Source organism: Pyrgilauda ruficollis, unplaced genomic scaffold (assembly GCF_017590135.1).
Source record: "Pyrgilauda ruficollis isolate IOZ18807 unplaced genomic scaffold, ASM1759013v1 scaffold6, whole genome shotgun sequence".
NCBI lineage: Eukaryota > Metazoa > Chordata > Aves > Passeriformes > Passeridae > Pyrgilauda > Pyrgilauda ruficollis.
The window spans coordinates 6,415,627-6,433,024 of record NW_024527710.1 but is presented as its reverse complement, the minus strand read 5'-3'; the positions used below and the strand labels follow the sequence as shown (position 1 = coordinate 6,433,024).

General features: G+C 39.3%; 1 protein-coding gene across 4 annotated transcripts in view; it reads left to right on the top strand.

Annotated features, from left to right (window-relative positions):
* ADGRL2 (adhesion G protein-coupled receptor L2) overlaps positions 1-17,398 on the top strand; it is a 155,441-nt gene that overhangs the window by 71,491 nt on the left and 66,552 nt on the right. For all 4 annotated transcript variants that reach the window (XM_041483087.1, XM_041483085.1, XM_041483086.1 and 1 more), the window contains exon 3: positions 12,347-12,560. In XM_041483087.1, coding sequence (XP_041339021.1) covers positions 12,347-12,560 — 214 coding nt within the window. The remainder of the gene's footprint in view (positions 1-12,346; positions 12,561-17,398) is intronic.

The window sequence follows — 17,398 nt, the reverse complement described above, 5'->3', positions numbered from 1 at the left end:
TCTTGTACTTCCCTTTCCCTCTTCATCTCTTTCATAAGCATCTTACATGTCCATGAGTGAAACAAATGGCTGATTCCTGCTTCCAGAAGTGCTTAAGGGAGTAGGAGCACAGGGGAGCTGGAAATGCCTGGGACTTGTGAAAGGCTGTGATGACAAGGTTGAAGATGCTAGCACCAGTAAATCAGGAATGCCTTCCTAGTAAACACAGCTGCTGTGTCATTGCACGGCAATGTCTGTCTGGCTGGGACTGGCTGTCCCGTGTCTCAGTGAGGACTTGACGGGGCTGTGCTGGAGCTCCCTGGTCCATCCCCATCCCCATCCCTGTCTGCAGGCAGGGGACGGATGGCGCCGAGAGCCGCCGTGCGTGCGCGGCCGCGCTCCGGAGAGCCCAAGCTCTGCCTGAGAGGGATAGAAAAGCCACTTCCTCAGTCTCTGACCAGAATGCATGATAAGGCTTGATGTCAAAAAGGGCAAGATTGGGCTCACAGCAATTATGGCAGAGGCATACTGGTTTCCTTGACAACCAGATTGAGGATTCTTTGTGATTTATTATTTACCACTTCAAACTCTCATTCTCTGATTTAATTAGGGAGAAGGATTTCCATAAGTCCCCTCCCTTCCAAATTTGAATACCCCCACATTATTGCTATGACCAGCTACACCTATCCCACCTTGATGTGGCTCGAAACCAGCTACAAATTTGGCTCTGTGTTTAGCATTTGGAATATTGGGCAAGTTGCTCAGACAGCAGATAACTGAAATTCAGTGGATGTTATGTTGGGTGGTGACTTGTTAATCTGCACTTACTAGCAGGAATACTAGACCTCCTAACCTTCGCCCCCCACCCCGTTTTTCAAGGGACTGCAACAAGGGATACTTTTCAATTGTCCTTAGAGCTATGGGAAAGATAAAATATCTGTTAGTGTCAGTTTCCCTTGCTCAGGCAACTCACATTATTTTCTCCTTGAAGGCTTTATTAGCAATACATCAGTCACTGTTGTGTAAACAAAGTGCATTTTGATACTTGGGAGCTTTTTCTACTACCAGGTGGATAGCTATTTGAAAAGGAAAATATCTCCTAAATTGTGGCCAAAGATGGGGAGTACAGCTAGTCTGTTCTAACTTGAGATGTATTTCAAATATTTATTGAAATTGTATTTCCCATGTTTATAAAGCATTGACTGAATAGTGATCTTCAGTGCCCATTCTAAATTTAGTAATTCAGAATAGAAGTCTGAACACAATAATATAAATAATAGAGATTTTTATTCAAATGTCACTGGCAAATTTGTATCATTATACATCAAGATTGAAATTGGGTCTTCCAAAGGGCATTTTTTCTCAAAGTACTTTCCTGGGTTGCATATTTTTTATTTCGTATTCAGCATGAGGAGTCTGCTGCATTTAATAAAATAAAATGAAGGTCACAGAAGATCACTGGTTTTCCCATAATGTGTCCCAGTAGATGACTGGAAAAAAGGTAGTGTTTGAAATGCATTGAGGATCCTCTGTGCAGACTATGTAGAAAACTTGTGTCATTTTTTAATTATAGGGAGGACTTCTTGGTTTAATTGTGTTTATTTCACTGCATACAGTCTTTCAGCTGTACCAAAGTGTATACACGTTTTAGCATCTCCACCTCAGGGAGTTCCTGAGGTGAGTCAATAGGTGTTGCTCTTCCCATGGTGGGCTGAACGTGAAGCTCACTGAGTCAATAAAAGACTTACAGTGGCCTAAACACTCTTAGTGTCAGGTTCTGGCTCACTCATGCACCGGTGTCCCATTAGGCTGTTGAGGGAGGCTGACTGCTGAGGGAAGATGCTCCTTTAAAATTGAGTAGTCTAATGAAGCTCATTAATGCATTTTTCATTAGAACAAGAATATTGAGTATCCAGGTTAAATTCTAAAGAATCTGTCCTGCACTCACTGAGGTTAATGACAAAGCTCCCAATGATATTAGTGATGCAGAATGATAACTTAATTGAGGTAATTAAGATTCTGCTTACCTAAAATTCCGTATTATTTTCAAGTAGGTAAAATATTACAAAATTGCTACTATGAAGAGTTGTATAATGTTGGATCTCAACACATCCTTCAGAGATGACAGCAATTCAGTGGGAGATAATACTATTTCTGCATTTTGCATTTGATTTGCAATGTGCCCTTGTAGTCTTCTAGAGGGTTGTGTATGTGAAAAGCGTTGTGGAAAATAGGGTTCCTTTTGGTTTTGGAGCTCAAACATTGCCTTTATTGTACATTTAAAGATAAAGCAGGCCACACATTGCTGAATCCCAGTAAGGATTTGGAGGTCAAATTCAGCAGTGGCAGAGATAGAAAAGGCACTGCAGTAGTACTATGGCATTGTTTAAGTTGCAGAGAATAGTTTAATTAAATGCAGCTCACTTTGCAGTACTGCAGACTTACTAAAGTCACTGTTTGGACCAAAAGAAATGCTATTTGCTTACTGAGTAGAATAGATAGGATATCCAGCTGTAGTGCCTTCCAGGGAGTCTAAAGCCCCTGTTATAAATGATTGCGTCAGGATGCCTAATTTAAATAGTTACCCTAACACCTGCTCATTCCTGCCGCCTTTGGACACCCCTAACCTTCTCCTTCCCTCCTTGGCACCCCCAGCAGATTAACAATTCCCTCCTCAATTACGCTGCCATAATGGCCACTTTGATCATGCTCTGAGCTCGATATGGAAATTACCTTGATGAAGAGCGCTCACCGCTGCAGAAGGCAGCAGCAGTGCAGAGAGGTGGGCGAGCAGAGCGCCCTGGGTGTGCTCAGCTCTGGGCACCCAGGTGCTGCCCCCAGCCCCGCAGTGAGCTCTGGAGCCATCCCTCCCCTCTGACTGCCAGCATCCCACTGCCTGTTGGTACTCCTCCGTCATGGATCAAGAGAGCACCGTGCTGTCGGTAGCAAAGCATCGGTTTAGGTGGTGTGGAAAAAAGTGGAGCAATCAGATCTTCTATACTTCACAGCTGTCTCCTGAGATACTTGCTTTAAATACGTGGGGAAAGATTTTTTAAAAAGAAAACTCTGACCTGGGACAGTGAAGCACCATGCACATTAATTACTGAGAAAATTACCTTTCATATCTGTAGTAATGGTGCAGCACTTCTGTCTTGCTGGTTTTGAGTTTCTATTTGAGCACCTAAGAGTGATTTTTTTCCTGGGTGTGGTGCAGAGTTTTCCTAGTCCTCGCCTTCATTTTATGGGTTGCATTATGATCAACGCAGAGCTTTGGAAACACAATCTTTCAGCTATTAGGTGTGTGCTTCTAAATTGAAGTAATCAGCAAATGCAAAATTTTCCTTTTTGTGTTGTGCTGCAGTGCCTGTTCATCCCTCTTGTTACTTTCTAATATAAATAGTATTAAATATGGAACTCTTACACACGATAATGGAAAATTGCTTAGTTGCTGTCTTAGTACTTAGAGATTTCAGGGATCCTGATTTTTCATTTATTTCATTTGAAACTTCATTAGCTCATTCTCTAAAAGCTGAAAGCATTCTTGCCATACACATTGTGATGGTTGGTGAGGAAGACACAAATTCCAGTACTGAAAACCAGAATTCAAACTCAGAAGCCCTGAATTTGAGTCCAGGTGGAATTTAATTATCCTATCCCTTTATCTTCCTTGTTTTTCATGTTTGTTATGAGGCATATGGATATGCAGTTGCTTTACAGGTGATTAACAGCAGTTTGATGGGTGGAAAAGTGCCTGTTTCATTTATTTACTCTCGAAATGGTACCTGTGTTGCCATTCTTACTCCCTGCTGCCCAGGGAGCATGTCAGAACTGCACATATTCCTTAGGAGTTTTTTAATTACCTCGTTGTTTACAAAAAAATGAAATAGTTTTCCTTTTTTCATGCAATTTATTATTCAGAGGATTTTCTTAAGTATGTATGTAGAATTATTTCATGATTCACAGAATGTGTCAGAACATTAAGTATATTGTAAGAGCTGTGTGCTGTCTATAATAGTATTTTTTAAATCCACAAATATTTCATAGAAGGTAAGGTCAGGAAGAAAGCCTTTCACTCTGACAGGTATTTTCCAAGATTGCATGCTGCTCTTGTCTCGTATCTACTTATGGGAACATTTAAAGTGATGGTACATTTACCTTAAAGTACATTCATCACATGGTTCTTCTTGTTTTCAAAAGGTATGACTGTATATTTTGATTTCATCTCCTGGATCCCTGCCTTTATGTTTCCAAGGGTTCTACTTTCTGCCTCTGAGTTCTCTGAAATGTTCTGAAGCTGTACTTACAAGAAGGGGGGGTTGCTGTGCTATTTGCATGCTCATAAGCACTCCTTAAGCAGCTTGCCATCATTAAAATTAACCACATAACTTTTCCACTATAAATTATACTGTGACAATTGACTCCACCCCATCATTTTACTGAAACAAAAGAGAGTATGTGAACTCTTATATCGTTTCTTGATTCCATTTCTAGTGTATATATAATTCTGTTTGTAAACAAGAAAATGCCCCGTTTTTAAGTTTGCAGTTGTGATCTCAAATATTGCTATGCGGTAGCAATTGTACAATAATTAAATCTATTATTTTTTTTACCACAAGGGTTGTATTTGGTATTTTAAACTCTGGCAACTGCAGAATAATATCTTATTTTAAATGAGCCAGAATTGTCAGGTATCTTAGTGAGATTAAATGTTTCACTTTCTTACATAGGTTAGGGTGTAGCCTGCTAAGAAGGCAATGTACACAGGACACTAAGGATTATTATTAGCACCCAGCATGTCACCTGCTGGGATGATTTGGCTTCCACCAATGCACATATTCCCAAGGAAATGATACATCTCTGCATGGCTTCTATCAGTCTCTGAGGTGACAAGGCTTTGGGTTTCTTAACGAAGGGAAGAAAATAGTTCTTTTGTCAGCCACTCTGAATACTGATGATGGAAATTCCCCTTTCTTCCTCTTCCTCTGCCCCTCCTTAACACATGGTTTCCAATCAAAAAATGATTGCAATAACTGGAAATATAAATTGTTGTCAAGATACACTTTTATGGAAAATAAAAGAATATTTATTTTTATTCTGCTACCAGTATCCTGTGCAGAGGAAACAATTCAACGGGAAATCCTGTTGACACAATATTTCTGACACATCAGCCTTTGTGTGTCTTACCTCCCTTTTTAAGAGGTTGTTTCTGATTCAGAAGCTTCTCCTTCCTGACAGGTGGTGTGCTCAGAGAGTTCATGGTAGGTAAACTGGAGATAACCTTCAGGAGGGCAGGTTTACAAAGACTTGGGACATGGGACTTACTTGCCTAGAGAAATTTTGAAGATGCAATGTATTTAATGGCAAGAAAGAAAAGGGTAGAGTGCTTTTTGTGAGCTGGCAGAGGATCAAGTGTGTATGATGTGAAGGAAAAAAGGAAGGAGATTCTTGAAGCCTGAGAACAGACATCTGGCTGGCAAAAGAAAAGAAATATCATTGGCAGATGAATACTGTTTTAAACAGGGATAATTTTAGATCAAGAGGGCAAAGTTTTGCTCTCATGCATACAGCACCACTGAAAGGGATGGGAAAGGTGCATGCATACGAGAATACAATGTAGTGCTCAGTGAGAACTGAAGAACATGTATTTTTACATTAGATATTTAGACTTTCATGTTTAGATCACATGGTTTCCATCTGCCATATGTAGGCATTGCTAAAACGCTGCCAGGAACCAGGCTCTGGTTTGGTGACTTTCATTAAAGGAATTAGTGGTTTCTCTCCAGTTTCAGTGTGGCTGGATTCAAAGTGCAGAAGCCCATTTTCACAGTTTAGCATTAATTAGCACTCTAATGGCAGCCTCAGCAGGCAGGTGAAGGATTAAATGGGCATGAAGACCAAACTATCTCTTTTCCCGTAGTGGTGATTCCTTCAGAGTAGGGCCCAGACGTATTGGGCTAGTGTGGGGATGTGTGCATGGCTGCAGTCTGCCTGTTCTTGTCCCAGGTGACTGAAGGACTGTGGTCTGCAGGTCTCTCAGTGTAGCACTCATCCCTGCCCTCTGTTCTCTCCTGCTATGTAAGTGCACACACTCTCCCCACACACACCCAAACCCTAACAAAAACACAATCAAAAAAAGCCCTTTAATTCTGCTGGCTCAGAGAGACACATTCTTGCCCTTCTGAATGAGGGGTGAGAGCTGTTTAGGAGAATTTAAATGAGATCCTTGCCAGCAGTACACAGGAAGGATCGACGCTGTTAGATTAAAAGGCTGAGATGCTGCTGCTCACTTTAGGTTTTGCTGAATCATTTAACAAGGTGCAGAAAGTAGGTAAGCCCTGACTCTTTTTTTTTTTGCTGAAGAGAGCCTCACAGGGTTATATTTGAGAATTGCATGGAGACTGAATACATAGAAGGAAAATTGTAATAAGTTTCAGTGAACCTGGAAGGCAGGACCCATCCTGGTGTGAGTCAGAGGGTGTAACTCTGGCTTCTCTCCTGAATCTCATTAAGCAGACATACATACTTTATGTTTATGTATACTGAATATTAAGTGTATAATTACAGAAAATTACATGCCGTTTTAATTTTGCTGCTCACACTGAATCTTGAAAAACATTACAACTTGTCAAAGATTTTTAAAATTTTAATTTTTTTATAGGCTAAATCATGTTCAAATAAAATGTAAAAAAATACTATAAAAAGCCTTCACTAGTTACTTAATATTTCTAAAAGCTTTTCTTGATAAGAAATCATATTTCCATTTAGTAAGAGACAGGCTTCCAGACTTTAGTTATGCAATTGAAATATGAAATGTCTGAGAAGCAGAATTCTAGAAACCAGTGTTAAGAATCTCCCCTCACAGCTCATTTATTCAGTGGAGAAGTTGCCTGGCTTCAGTGTAATTTAAATGGTCAGGTCTGTTCCTTAGGACTGTGTGTCTCTTTGTTAAAGTTCAAATAATGAGCTACTTTCATGTACTTTGTTTTGAGATAATCCCATTTTTATGAATGAGTTTAAAAAAATGAGGGAGGTGTCTCTTAGTAGAAAATAATTTTCCTTTGCTAAAAAATCCCTTTTCTCCTGATGTCTGCTCCATTCAGCATCTTAATTGACAAGAAGGAGTATATACATAAAATGGTAGAGAATCCAGCTGTAGGAGGATATTTTTGAAATGATCACTTCCTGCCTAATTTGACCCCGACTGAACAGTGGGGTTTTGTGTGCTGGGCTGCAGCACAGGCTGGCTGTGCACGGCTGCTGGGTTTCCCTGAAAGAGGAGCTGAGTGCTGTGAACTCCAGACCTCTGTGCACTGTCAGAAGCTCTTATTGTGCCAATGTAATCTTTTAATAGACATGCTTGCCAGAATGACTTTTTCCTTCAAAGATAGAATGAGAAAGCACAGTTGTCATTTAAATTGCCTCTGTCTTTTGTAGTAGTTGGTAGCGTTGTTGACCAGGGTTGGATAATTTAAAAGCTGTTTAACAAAATAACATGCTTGTCTGTGTGAAATATATACAGTGCTGAGAGACAGGAGAAAAGTCTCCCTTGACAGAGTTCATGGGATTCTTTAGAAACTGCAGGATGCTGAGACTTGTCTGAGGAATTACAAAAGCTTTGAGGCGCCCATGTTGAGCATTTGCATGATTTTCAGATGGCAAAGTGTGTTCAGCTGTCTTCGTGCACCCTCCCGTGTGTGCATGTATGCACTTCAGTGGAGAGGGAGAGGATTCTCAGTGCAGTTTTCATTGGGCTTTGCATTTGTTAAACATATATTATTGAAATGCTGCCCAGGACACATCACTTCGTCTCGTGTAGAACTTAAATCATCGTGTTGTATGATATGGTAAAATAAAAGAGATTGTGAAAGAGACAACTGTAAACATTCTGTTTGAAAAGATGTGCTCTTTTCAAAGGACCTTTCTGTTACAGCCAAATAACACAAGAAGCAATATTTCCTTGCTCACAGAGACACATATAGCTATTTCTGCAGAGATTTGGTTTGGATTCTCAGTTCTTCCAGTATCTTCATTCTTTGAAATAATTTTATACTTCCATGTTGACTTTCTCTGTGCTTTAAGTTTTAATCAAAGGTTCCTTGCTTCTGATGTCGAGTACTGATGTTAGCCTGTTTACATTCCACTGTTTTTCCTCTGTATTCGATGAACATTCAAATGTGGTGGTGCCGTTTTGCTTTTATCTACCAAACTTAGCGCACTCTCTTAGTATTGACAGCTCAAAAAGATTGTGTGCTAGTGGGCAGGATGCTGTGAATTATTAACTTTTCTTTGCACTTTGACAAATTTAGGTTATCTCTGTAAAGAGAAATCGTTTTTCTGAAGGAACCAAGACAGTGGAATGGTAAATAAGGCTTTGCAAACTTTAATTAAAATTTTTTAGCCAGATTTGAATTTACCACATTTCTGAAACATGATTCCGAATTACAGTTCTTGTACAGGACTTGTACTTCTCATTTTATAGACTAAAATACCAGAGGAGAAATTTTGATAGTGGTTTTTCCTTTCAGTTTGTCTTTCTTATATGGATTGATCAATAAAGAATTAAAGAATGTATATTGCCACTAAACACCCCCCTCTACCTTTTTTTCTTAGAAATGCGATTTCACAAAAGCAGTTTATTTGCTCCTTTCAATAAAGAACCTGCACTCACCTAATTTGTGAGCAGATGAAATGTGCAGGAAACATATGTTTGCCAGGAAGCTTTTCTATAATCAAAATGGTCAGCAGGACAGAAACAATGTTTTTTTTCTCATTAGGTGTTAATCTTCTTCCATTAAAAAGAAAAAATAAATTAAAAATTGGCATACAACAGTGATTAATATACACAAGCATGAGTGAATCAGAGACAGCATATGTTGCATTAGGTAATAGACGCTTATTTGAGTTAATGTTTAGGTTGTGCTGGAAGTCCCAGCCCAGGCACCAGAAAGGCCTTTGCAATCGGGGAGCATTTTGGGCAGCAGACAGCAGGAGCGGTGTCATCCAGGGCACAGTTTGCCTCGAAGCAATTAGCAGGAAGAGGAGGAATGTTGATTTCAGCTGCCGGAGGACAGCCAAACAAAGTGGGTTTGTTCGAGGTTCGGTAAGGCAAGCAGCAGGTTTAAGAAAATACAGTGTTGGGAATACTCATGTGGAAGTGCATTGGAGATACAAAGTTACTGGTGACAACAGTAATTATTGACAGAGCCACATACTTACGTCTAAAATACTCTGGAATGATGCTGAAGCATTCAGATGCCGGTTGTTCACACTTCCATCCCGTGGCAGTGCATCTGTTTATCAGGAATTATCTCCTGAATGTAAATGAATTTCAGTCCTAAGTCACTGCACCTGTTGCCAAGAGGTATTTATTCCAATCACTTGCCTAAAGCGCAGGGAGTTATTGCTTGACGTTTTATAGCTCCAAAAAAAAACCTGTCGTTTCAAAATCATTTGTTCAGAGAGGAGAAAATGGAGCAAAACAGTTCATTTTACCCTAAGCACTGCTATTTGGCAGTATTCACATTTGCACGGCACAAAGCTGCAATATTGATTTTTCGCTTACAGGGCCTCCCACAAGTTCTTTCTTCGATTGTCAGGATTGCAAGATGGATTGAATTACACTTTGCTTGTTGATATACTTATTTTTTCTTTGGTGATAGGAAAAAAATTACAAATAAAGCTTCAGCATAAAGATCATAGCAGATCTGCTAGTGGACTTTGAATTTATTTATTTTATTTAGTTAAAATTCTTTCTGCACCACAGAGATTCCTTAGAGCAGCATTCCCACCTAACACACACTGCATTGTTTTGCTTTATTGCTTGCTGCTTTTGCAATGTAACACCTACGTAGCAATCTCACGTGTGTCCTCTGTTGCTTGCAAAGTGATCTAACCTTGCTCTAATATTTTTAATGTTTATCCTGATACAGAACTTGCAGATACCTGCAGGGGGAAAAACTGCAGGATAAAACACATTCAGAGTCATTATAGCAGTTGCCATAGATGAAGAAGTAAGATTTGCAGGCTGCTGATTTCTCTGTAGCATAACTGCCGAAGTCTTGTGTTTGAATTCAGAGTGTTTCCTAGCAGAAGTGGAGCTTGTGCTGCAGGATCCACAGTAAGGGTCAGTGCTGGTTCCAGGGAGCTGTGTGTGGCTTTGTCAGCCCTGGCCCCGTAACTATCCTGAGCTGCTGCTGCACATGAAGCCACTGACACATCAGCAGCTGTACCCTCCTGCCCTGGTGCAAACACCTCTTTGGACAGCTGTAGGTGCTGTTCCCCTTCTTGCTGATGGAAATTCAAAAGGTTTGGGAGGGGTGGACTCCCCAGCCAGGCCATGGTGGTGCTGCAGGCCATGGAATCCCGGCTGAGTGCAGGAGATACAGGCACCATTGCTGCCAGCTGGAGGGATGAGCTTCCTGGGGATGGCATTAGATTGACAGGAGTAGTAGGATGTAGGAATGGCAGTGACTAGCAGCGTTATATTTGGTCCCACCATGGCTGTTGTGGTGGTAATTGACCAAAGGAGTTGCTGTATTCACGTGTGGTGGGGACTCTGCGTGTACCCCTCCCTGTGCCCATTTCACACCCTCCCCGAGCTGTGAGTGACTTCTGTCTTCATTGTTTTAATTTGCTGCACGGGAGGAACGTGCAAGGTATGAATGTGATGGATTTGTGTTTTAGCTCTTTCCAGCTCTCAGCCCATGACACCTCAGCAAGCCTATAGTCATAGTGTTTGTTACTGCTCGTGGTATGTGCAGCAACACTGAGGGCCAGGAGTGAATCTCAGGTGGAACTTGATGCTTTCCACAGCACTGACTCCTTCCCTGATTAACAAATACTGAAGCATACTGGCTGAGTAACAGTACTGGTTTCCTGTAGGATATGGTTCCACAAAATATAAAGGCAGACCTGGCCACTGGGCTCTGGCCACTGGCTCTGGCCAACTGTTCTCCTTGTGGCTGGGCAAGTTCATGCCAGGGAGCCACATCCTCATACTAGTGTGATCATTATAAAAAACTTTTGCTGTCTAAACAGATAATCATCTGCATATAGTAGGAGTTTTAATATACAGAATTCAATAGAAAAAGTTATAGCCTCTGGTTCATGGGAAATTTTACTATCAAGGGGTTATCTCAAGTTGTTCTTGATTTTTTTAGGTGCTTGCTTCCTTGCTTCTTCCAGTGCATCATATTTTTTAAGAAAAGTTTATCTTCTTCACTTTCAAAAAGCCAGAGAGCTCCAGCTATCCATACTTAGCAGCTATTTCTCTTTGCTGTCACAACAGTCTCCAACAGTCTGCACAGAAATATTAATGGCCTTGTGTTACTGTATTATGAAGGCATTTAAAAAAAATAGGAAGTTCTGCTGAAAATTTAGGATTTGCTATTTTAAAGAAATAGGTTTTTAACACCACCATATTGCCCAGCTTGTTTTCCAAAAGTCACACAATTTTGTAAGAAACAGAAATACTGTTTAATAATAATCCATCAGTAACTGTGCACAAGAAACCATAGTATGCAGATAGTCTTATTCTGATGTATTTTAGTAAAAAAAAGTATTTTATACTGCTTCATTTGAGAAGTTACTTATTTTTAGGAATTCTGTTAAGCAGAAAAAACCATGTTAAAAATTAAAATTAAACCTATAATTTTTGTGAGAGATGGGGAGATTTTATGCAGTACACATGTGATTTTTGGTAGTGCTAATGTCTGTATTTGTTTCAAAATCCTATCTGTATGTAGTTAAATTAATGTAAAAGACACAGTAACGAGCAGTGGAGTTTAACTAGGTGAAGTGTCAGCATGTATATTTGGATCATGACAATGCTGAGGTCACAAAATAGTTAAGCAAAAGTAACCAGCTCTCCCTGGAGAAAGGGAGAGACAAAGTAAAAAGACTAATGAAGTTGGAAGTTGGAACTACAGCTTTGGGCTTTTTTGTGGTTTTATTGTTTTCTTTTTTAAAATCACTTCTGCAAATCCTGCCTGCTCTGCTGATTCCTGCTTCCCGACACAGCCTGTCTGACTGTGCCCAAGGTCTGGAGACAGAAGCAGAGAGAAAAGAGGTGGAAACTGGAACGTGCAGTGTAGCCATGCAGACAGGCACCACTGTCTGCCCTGCCCAGGATTGGAAGCAGTGAAAAGGAATTTCCTCTTTTCCCAGATTAAGGACCCAGCAGCCGTGGTGTAAGGGATGTGACAGTTCCATGAAAGATGCCTCACTTAACATGGTACCAGGTCAAACCTGGTAAAGGTGCACTTCCTTTAGCACACGAGAATTGGTGTTTATGTGGCAGAAAAGGAACAGTCCAGTTCAGCGTGTCTTTTAGGCTCAAGCCCATTTTGTCCTTGTTTTTTTTCCCAAGGTTTCAGCCGAGCAGCACTACCGTTTGGTTTGGTGAGGAGGGAGCTCTCGTGCGAAGGCTACTCCATCGACCTGCGGTGTCCAGGCAGCGATGTCATCATGATAGAAAGTGCCAACTACGGACGGACAGACGACAAGATCTGTGATGCTGACCCTTTCCAGATGGAGAACACAGAATGCTTCCTTCCAGACGCCTACAAAATTATGACACAAAGGTAAAAATATACAAATTGTGGTGAGGACTAATGAGGAAAAATGTCTGCATTAATACAGAGAGAGGTGTATGCTGTAAGAAATGTTGAGTTGTGCTTGCCACTTTGGTATTCAGGTAGTATTTTTCCTATCTAATAATATTTAAAGGAAATAGAATCTACCAGTTGCAATTAAAGGCTTTGGGGTTTTTTAATTCTGAAAACAAACATTAAAAAGCAGAAAGACAACTTCAAGGAGAACGAAACAATTCAGTTACTTGGAGATTCCCTATCTCCTTGTCTTTCAGGGGGTCAGATAGCCCTGAGAATTTTTCCAAATGGCTGCTGTATTTTTCAGTAAATGCAGTAAATCCCTGCCATAGTTCTTAATAGTTGTTCCCTCCAATGGAAAATGTCAGAATGATTGCATGCCAGGAGGATTATATGTCATTTTACATGTGTGTACGAGCATACATGTGCATATAAGTACAAGACAGCGCTTGACATTCAGAGCAGACAGAAGGACCAACCAAGAATCGTAAAGTCATTTAGGTTGAAAAATACTTTTAAGTTCATTGAAACCAACCATTAGCCTTGTGCTGCCAATTCCACCTCTAAATCATGTCCCTAACTGCCAATAAAAGTATTTTTATTACAAAAGGTGCATGAGAGCTCAGATTCACAGAAAGTCCTGCTCTAAAGGCTGTGTGTGGACAGCAGTCACCTACTACTGACAGTTGTGGAAATGTCAGCACAAATAAGTCACTGGCATTGCTACTGGCTTAAACTAAAAGCCTGAATGAGTTCAGGATTGGTTGGAAGTTTTCCTCCCAGTGCCTTTTTCCTAGGGTGAGGAATCTGAACAAAAAGGGGGATGGGCATAACCTGGAAGCTTTCTGGTGCCTGTACACAGATGTGTCAAATGAAATATGCAAGTTGTCCTGCCTTCTGTGCTCCATTTCCTCTGTTCCATTTGAACATGGTAACACTTAGCCTTCCATTTTGATTTACTGATTCACTTAAGTTGTCATGAGTGGGACTCTTTCAATTTTTTATAATTTTTATACGAATATGCAGATGTTTTTTACTTCTGTAGTCAAATATTTGGGCTGGATCTCAGACTTCAATTTCAGATGCTGGAGGTAAATTGAGGATATCAGGTCTTTTATTTCTTGTTCTTGTGTTGAACCTGTGGCTTGTTTTGTGATCAGTAAGGGAAAGGCTCCATCGCTACACTGTTAAAAAGGTAATATAACTTCTTTAAATCATGTTTGAATTATCTTCTTGTGGTTCGACCTGGTAGTTGTTAATTAGATCAAGCCAGATTTCCATCGAGACTGCAGCAGCAGTGTCATCATCCTCTAATCTGTCAACTCCCTTTGAAACCACCTTCAATTGCTTTTGTAAATGTAGTGCCGCTCTGTAGACTTCCTTGTTGTGTAAAATGCATGTTGTGTTTTGATCAAAGTCTTCCTTATGTTCACTGCAAATATACAGATTAGGGTAGTCAGAGACAAATATAGAGGCACAATCTTGCTGAAGTGACATCAGACTGTTACTGAAAAGCTGAAATTTCAATCTTTCCCTTTCAGTTAATCAGCTGTAAAAATACAATAGCAAAGTGTATTTTTGAACTTCCCCCATCTTCTACTCTTATGCTTTGTTCAACATTAAAATAAAATTGTGATCACATGTAGGACATTGGTTCAGATTATCTATGCTCAAAGAGTTTTTAGGTTTTTTTCTCTTTTTTTTTTTTTTTTGTCTGAACAAATGGCAAAGATCATTTGACACTTTGCTTTCTATTTTTGTCTGACATTTATAGCAATTTGGAAGTTTGCTTTCAGAGTTTTAATGCTTAGATCCTGTCATTAAGTAGAAAAGATGTCTCTTGTCTTGCTTAACTTTTTCCAAAATTGCTCAGTTTTGGAATGTGCTATATTGCAAGCATAGAAGAATGTTGCAAACTTCTTATAAAATATTAAAAGTTCTTATATCTCATTTATTTATAACTGCATTGGTGATTGAAATTTTCTGTTGTCTCAGGCAAATTGTTGTTTGGTACTCAGCACATGTCCTTGATCTGATATATAAAAGTAACACATCAGCTGTATTTTGATGGCAGCAATTGCATAGAAAAATCTAACCTGAAGGACTATCAGGTTCATTGGTTGTCCTTTTTATTTAATTGGTTGGAGCTTTTGATGACAGTGAAATCTTGTCTACCTTTAGAAATAAACAGCAATAGTTTCTATATTTCTACTTAAAATCCTGCAGTGTTTCCTTTTAAGGACCTGTTTTTATCACTTCAGTCAACTGTGTTACCACTGCATTTGGGCACTCAATTCGGTTTAGAGATACAGTTAAATGTGGTTCTGCAGCAATTATTAAGTGCTCATTATTCATTTGCAACATTAATCCACAGCTTTTGCACAGCAACTACATTTTCTGCAATTACGAGGTGAAAACACTAGCTTAATGAGATCAATACTGTGAAATCTGAAGATTGAAAAATAAGATGAGGTTTCCAGTTTAACACAAAGCCGTGTAATCATGTGCTCTGCTCCCTTTCCAGAGAATTTGAGATAGTAGCACACGGACCTTGCCAGTGTCCACTGATGCATCAGCTCCTCTTTCTCAGAATGAGCTGCTACTTAATCTTTTCTACCTCACCCTATTCTTTCTTTTCAGCAGTTCTCAAAAGATTTTTAACTTAATGCGTTCCTAGGAAGCCTGACTAGAACACTAATGACTTCATTGCTTTGCTTTTACCTCTGTAAAGTAGTTATTAAATTTTTAGTCCCTGATTGAAATTGCATCCCAATTATTCCAGAATAAAGTCTTTCAGATGTATTTAGATTCTATGTAAACTTCAGACTGGCACGGTTGAAATTAAAGCTTTGAAGAAAGAGAGTAGACCTTTAGAAAATCCTTCTCCTCTTTCACACTTCTCTGATAATTAACCCCAGCGTTTGCATACCATCATGTTTGAGAGATTCTACCACATGCTGCAGTTCAGTGCAGCAATAAGCTAATTTCTGGAATATTTGGTGAGCAAGTAGCATAAGTGAGTGGCAGAGGACCCATGTTTCACTCACGTTTTAGATCTTAAAATAGTCCAACTCCTCTGTGCTCTGCTGTCCTTTAGCAGGGACAAATCTCCTCTGTTTCCTTTTCATTTAAAAAGAAATTAAATGAACAGGGAAGCAGAAGATGCAAAGCAGCCTGAGGAAATTGCTCTAGTTGCTTGCTCATAAAGTGCATTTTTGTGGCTGTAGCAGAAACTGTCATGAAACTTTGAAGTTGATAAGGCTAATACTGCTTTTTATAGGTGCAGCAGAGATTTGAAAATTAACAGCATAAAATTTACTTATGACCTCGTATTATCCATTTCTGTGGCAAGCAGATTGCAGGTGGATCTTGTGAGTTCTGTTCAAACCGCCTGGGTGTTTAATTTTCTGTCTCCAGTGTCTCCCATGGTCGGACCATAGGTAAAAGAATAACAGATATTTAATAGATATTTCTAAATATGTACTTAAAATGTATTTCAAATCAAAAGTCTCTTATGTATGTAATTTTATAGTGGAATAATAAGATGCTAGGATGGATTCTTGCATGCTGGGACTATTCCTTTTGAATTACAATTAGGGGTTGTTTAGTAGGAATCATTTTTCCTAGTCCTAAATTTTTTGTTTAGGAGAAGTTCTGGGTTATTTGTTGTCATGACTGGATAATGATCTTTGTGATTCCAGGACAGTGCAATTAGATTTTTTTTTAATTGACTATGTATTTAAATATATACTTGGACGGTGTGGCAGATAATAATTTGGAATTATATAATTTTAAATCTTGATAAAGCCCATATTTAAAAAATGGTGGGTCTGTTCCAATCTGTACACCTTATTTTTTAAGTAATTGTAGTTATTAATATTGTTGGGGTTAGTAGAAAATTAGTATTTTGTATTTAAAGAAAATGAAGCCTATTCACTCAGAATCTGTGGAATCATTCACATAGATGAAAAATTCAAACATTTACTTTTGACAGCCAAATTAATATTAAGTTCAGAAGGAAAACACTTTTTCCCTTGTAATACAGGCTAAAATACCTTGAATTTTTAAATAGGAACTGTATGTTCTCTGATCTGATACCAAGAGTATTGTAAACACTGAAAAGAAGAAAATTCAAAATGTTTAGACTTCTTTTGCAGACCATGTAAACATCTGCTTTAAAAAAAAGTAGTCTCACCTTGGGATATTCAGTTTATTTTGGATCTAATTTTTGATCTGCAACAAAAAGGCAGTTACATCAGTTTTGCACTGAAATAGCCTTTAAATTCTGTTTTCACCTACAATTTGTACTATAACTGTGGCTTTTGTGTACTTTACATCTTTACTAAGCATATTTAATCAGTATAATTTTGCTTTCTAAATGTGCACAAACAAGGCAAACCTCATTTTCCATAGGTAAGCTTAAACATAAAAATATGTCAGGTATAATAGATGAACTTAGGCAACTGTCATTTTTTTTAGATATTCTTCCCTTTTAAAACATTGCTGCAGAAAAGTAAAAGGATTGAAAGAGGAATAAATCCTCTTCAGCAGTGTTTGTTTTTCCTGTTGCATCTATCCTTTCCTATCTATAGCACAAGCAACACATGTACCTTCAATTACCATGTCCTTCATGACACCAGTGAGGAGTTCACGCCTGGGTTTTTGTTGCCATGGACTTTTCTCCCATGGCAATGCTCGTAACCTGTTATGTCCATCATCCCTCTGCGAGACAGCTGCACTCCAGCAGAAGGTTTTCACAGCGTGAGCGGCGCACCCCTGCCCTGCTGAGTGACCAAAGGCAAAGCTGAAGG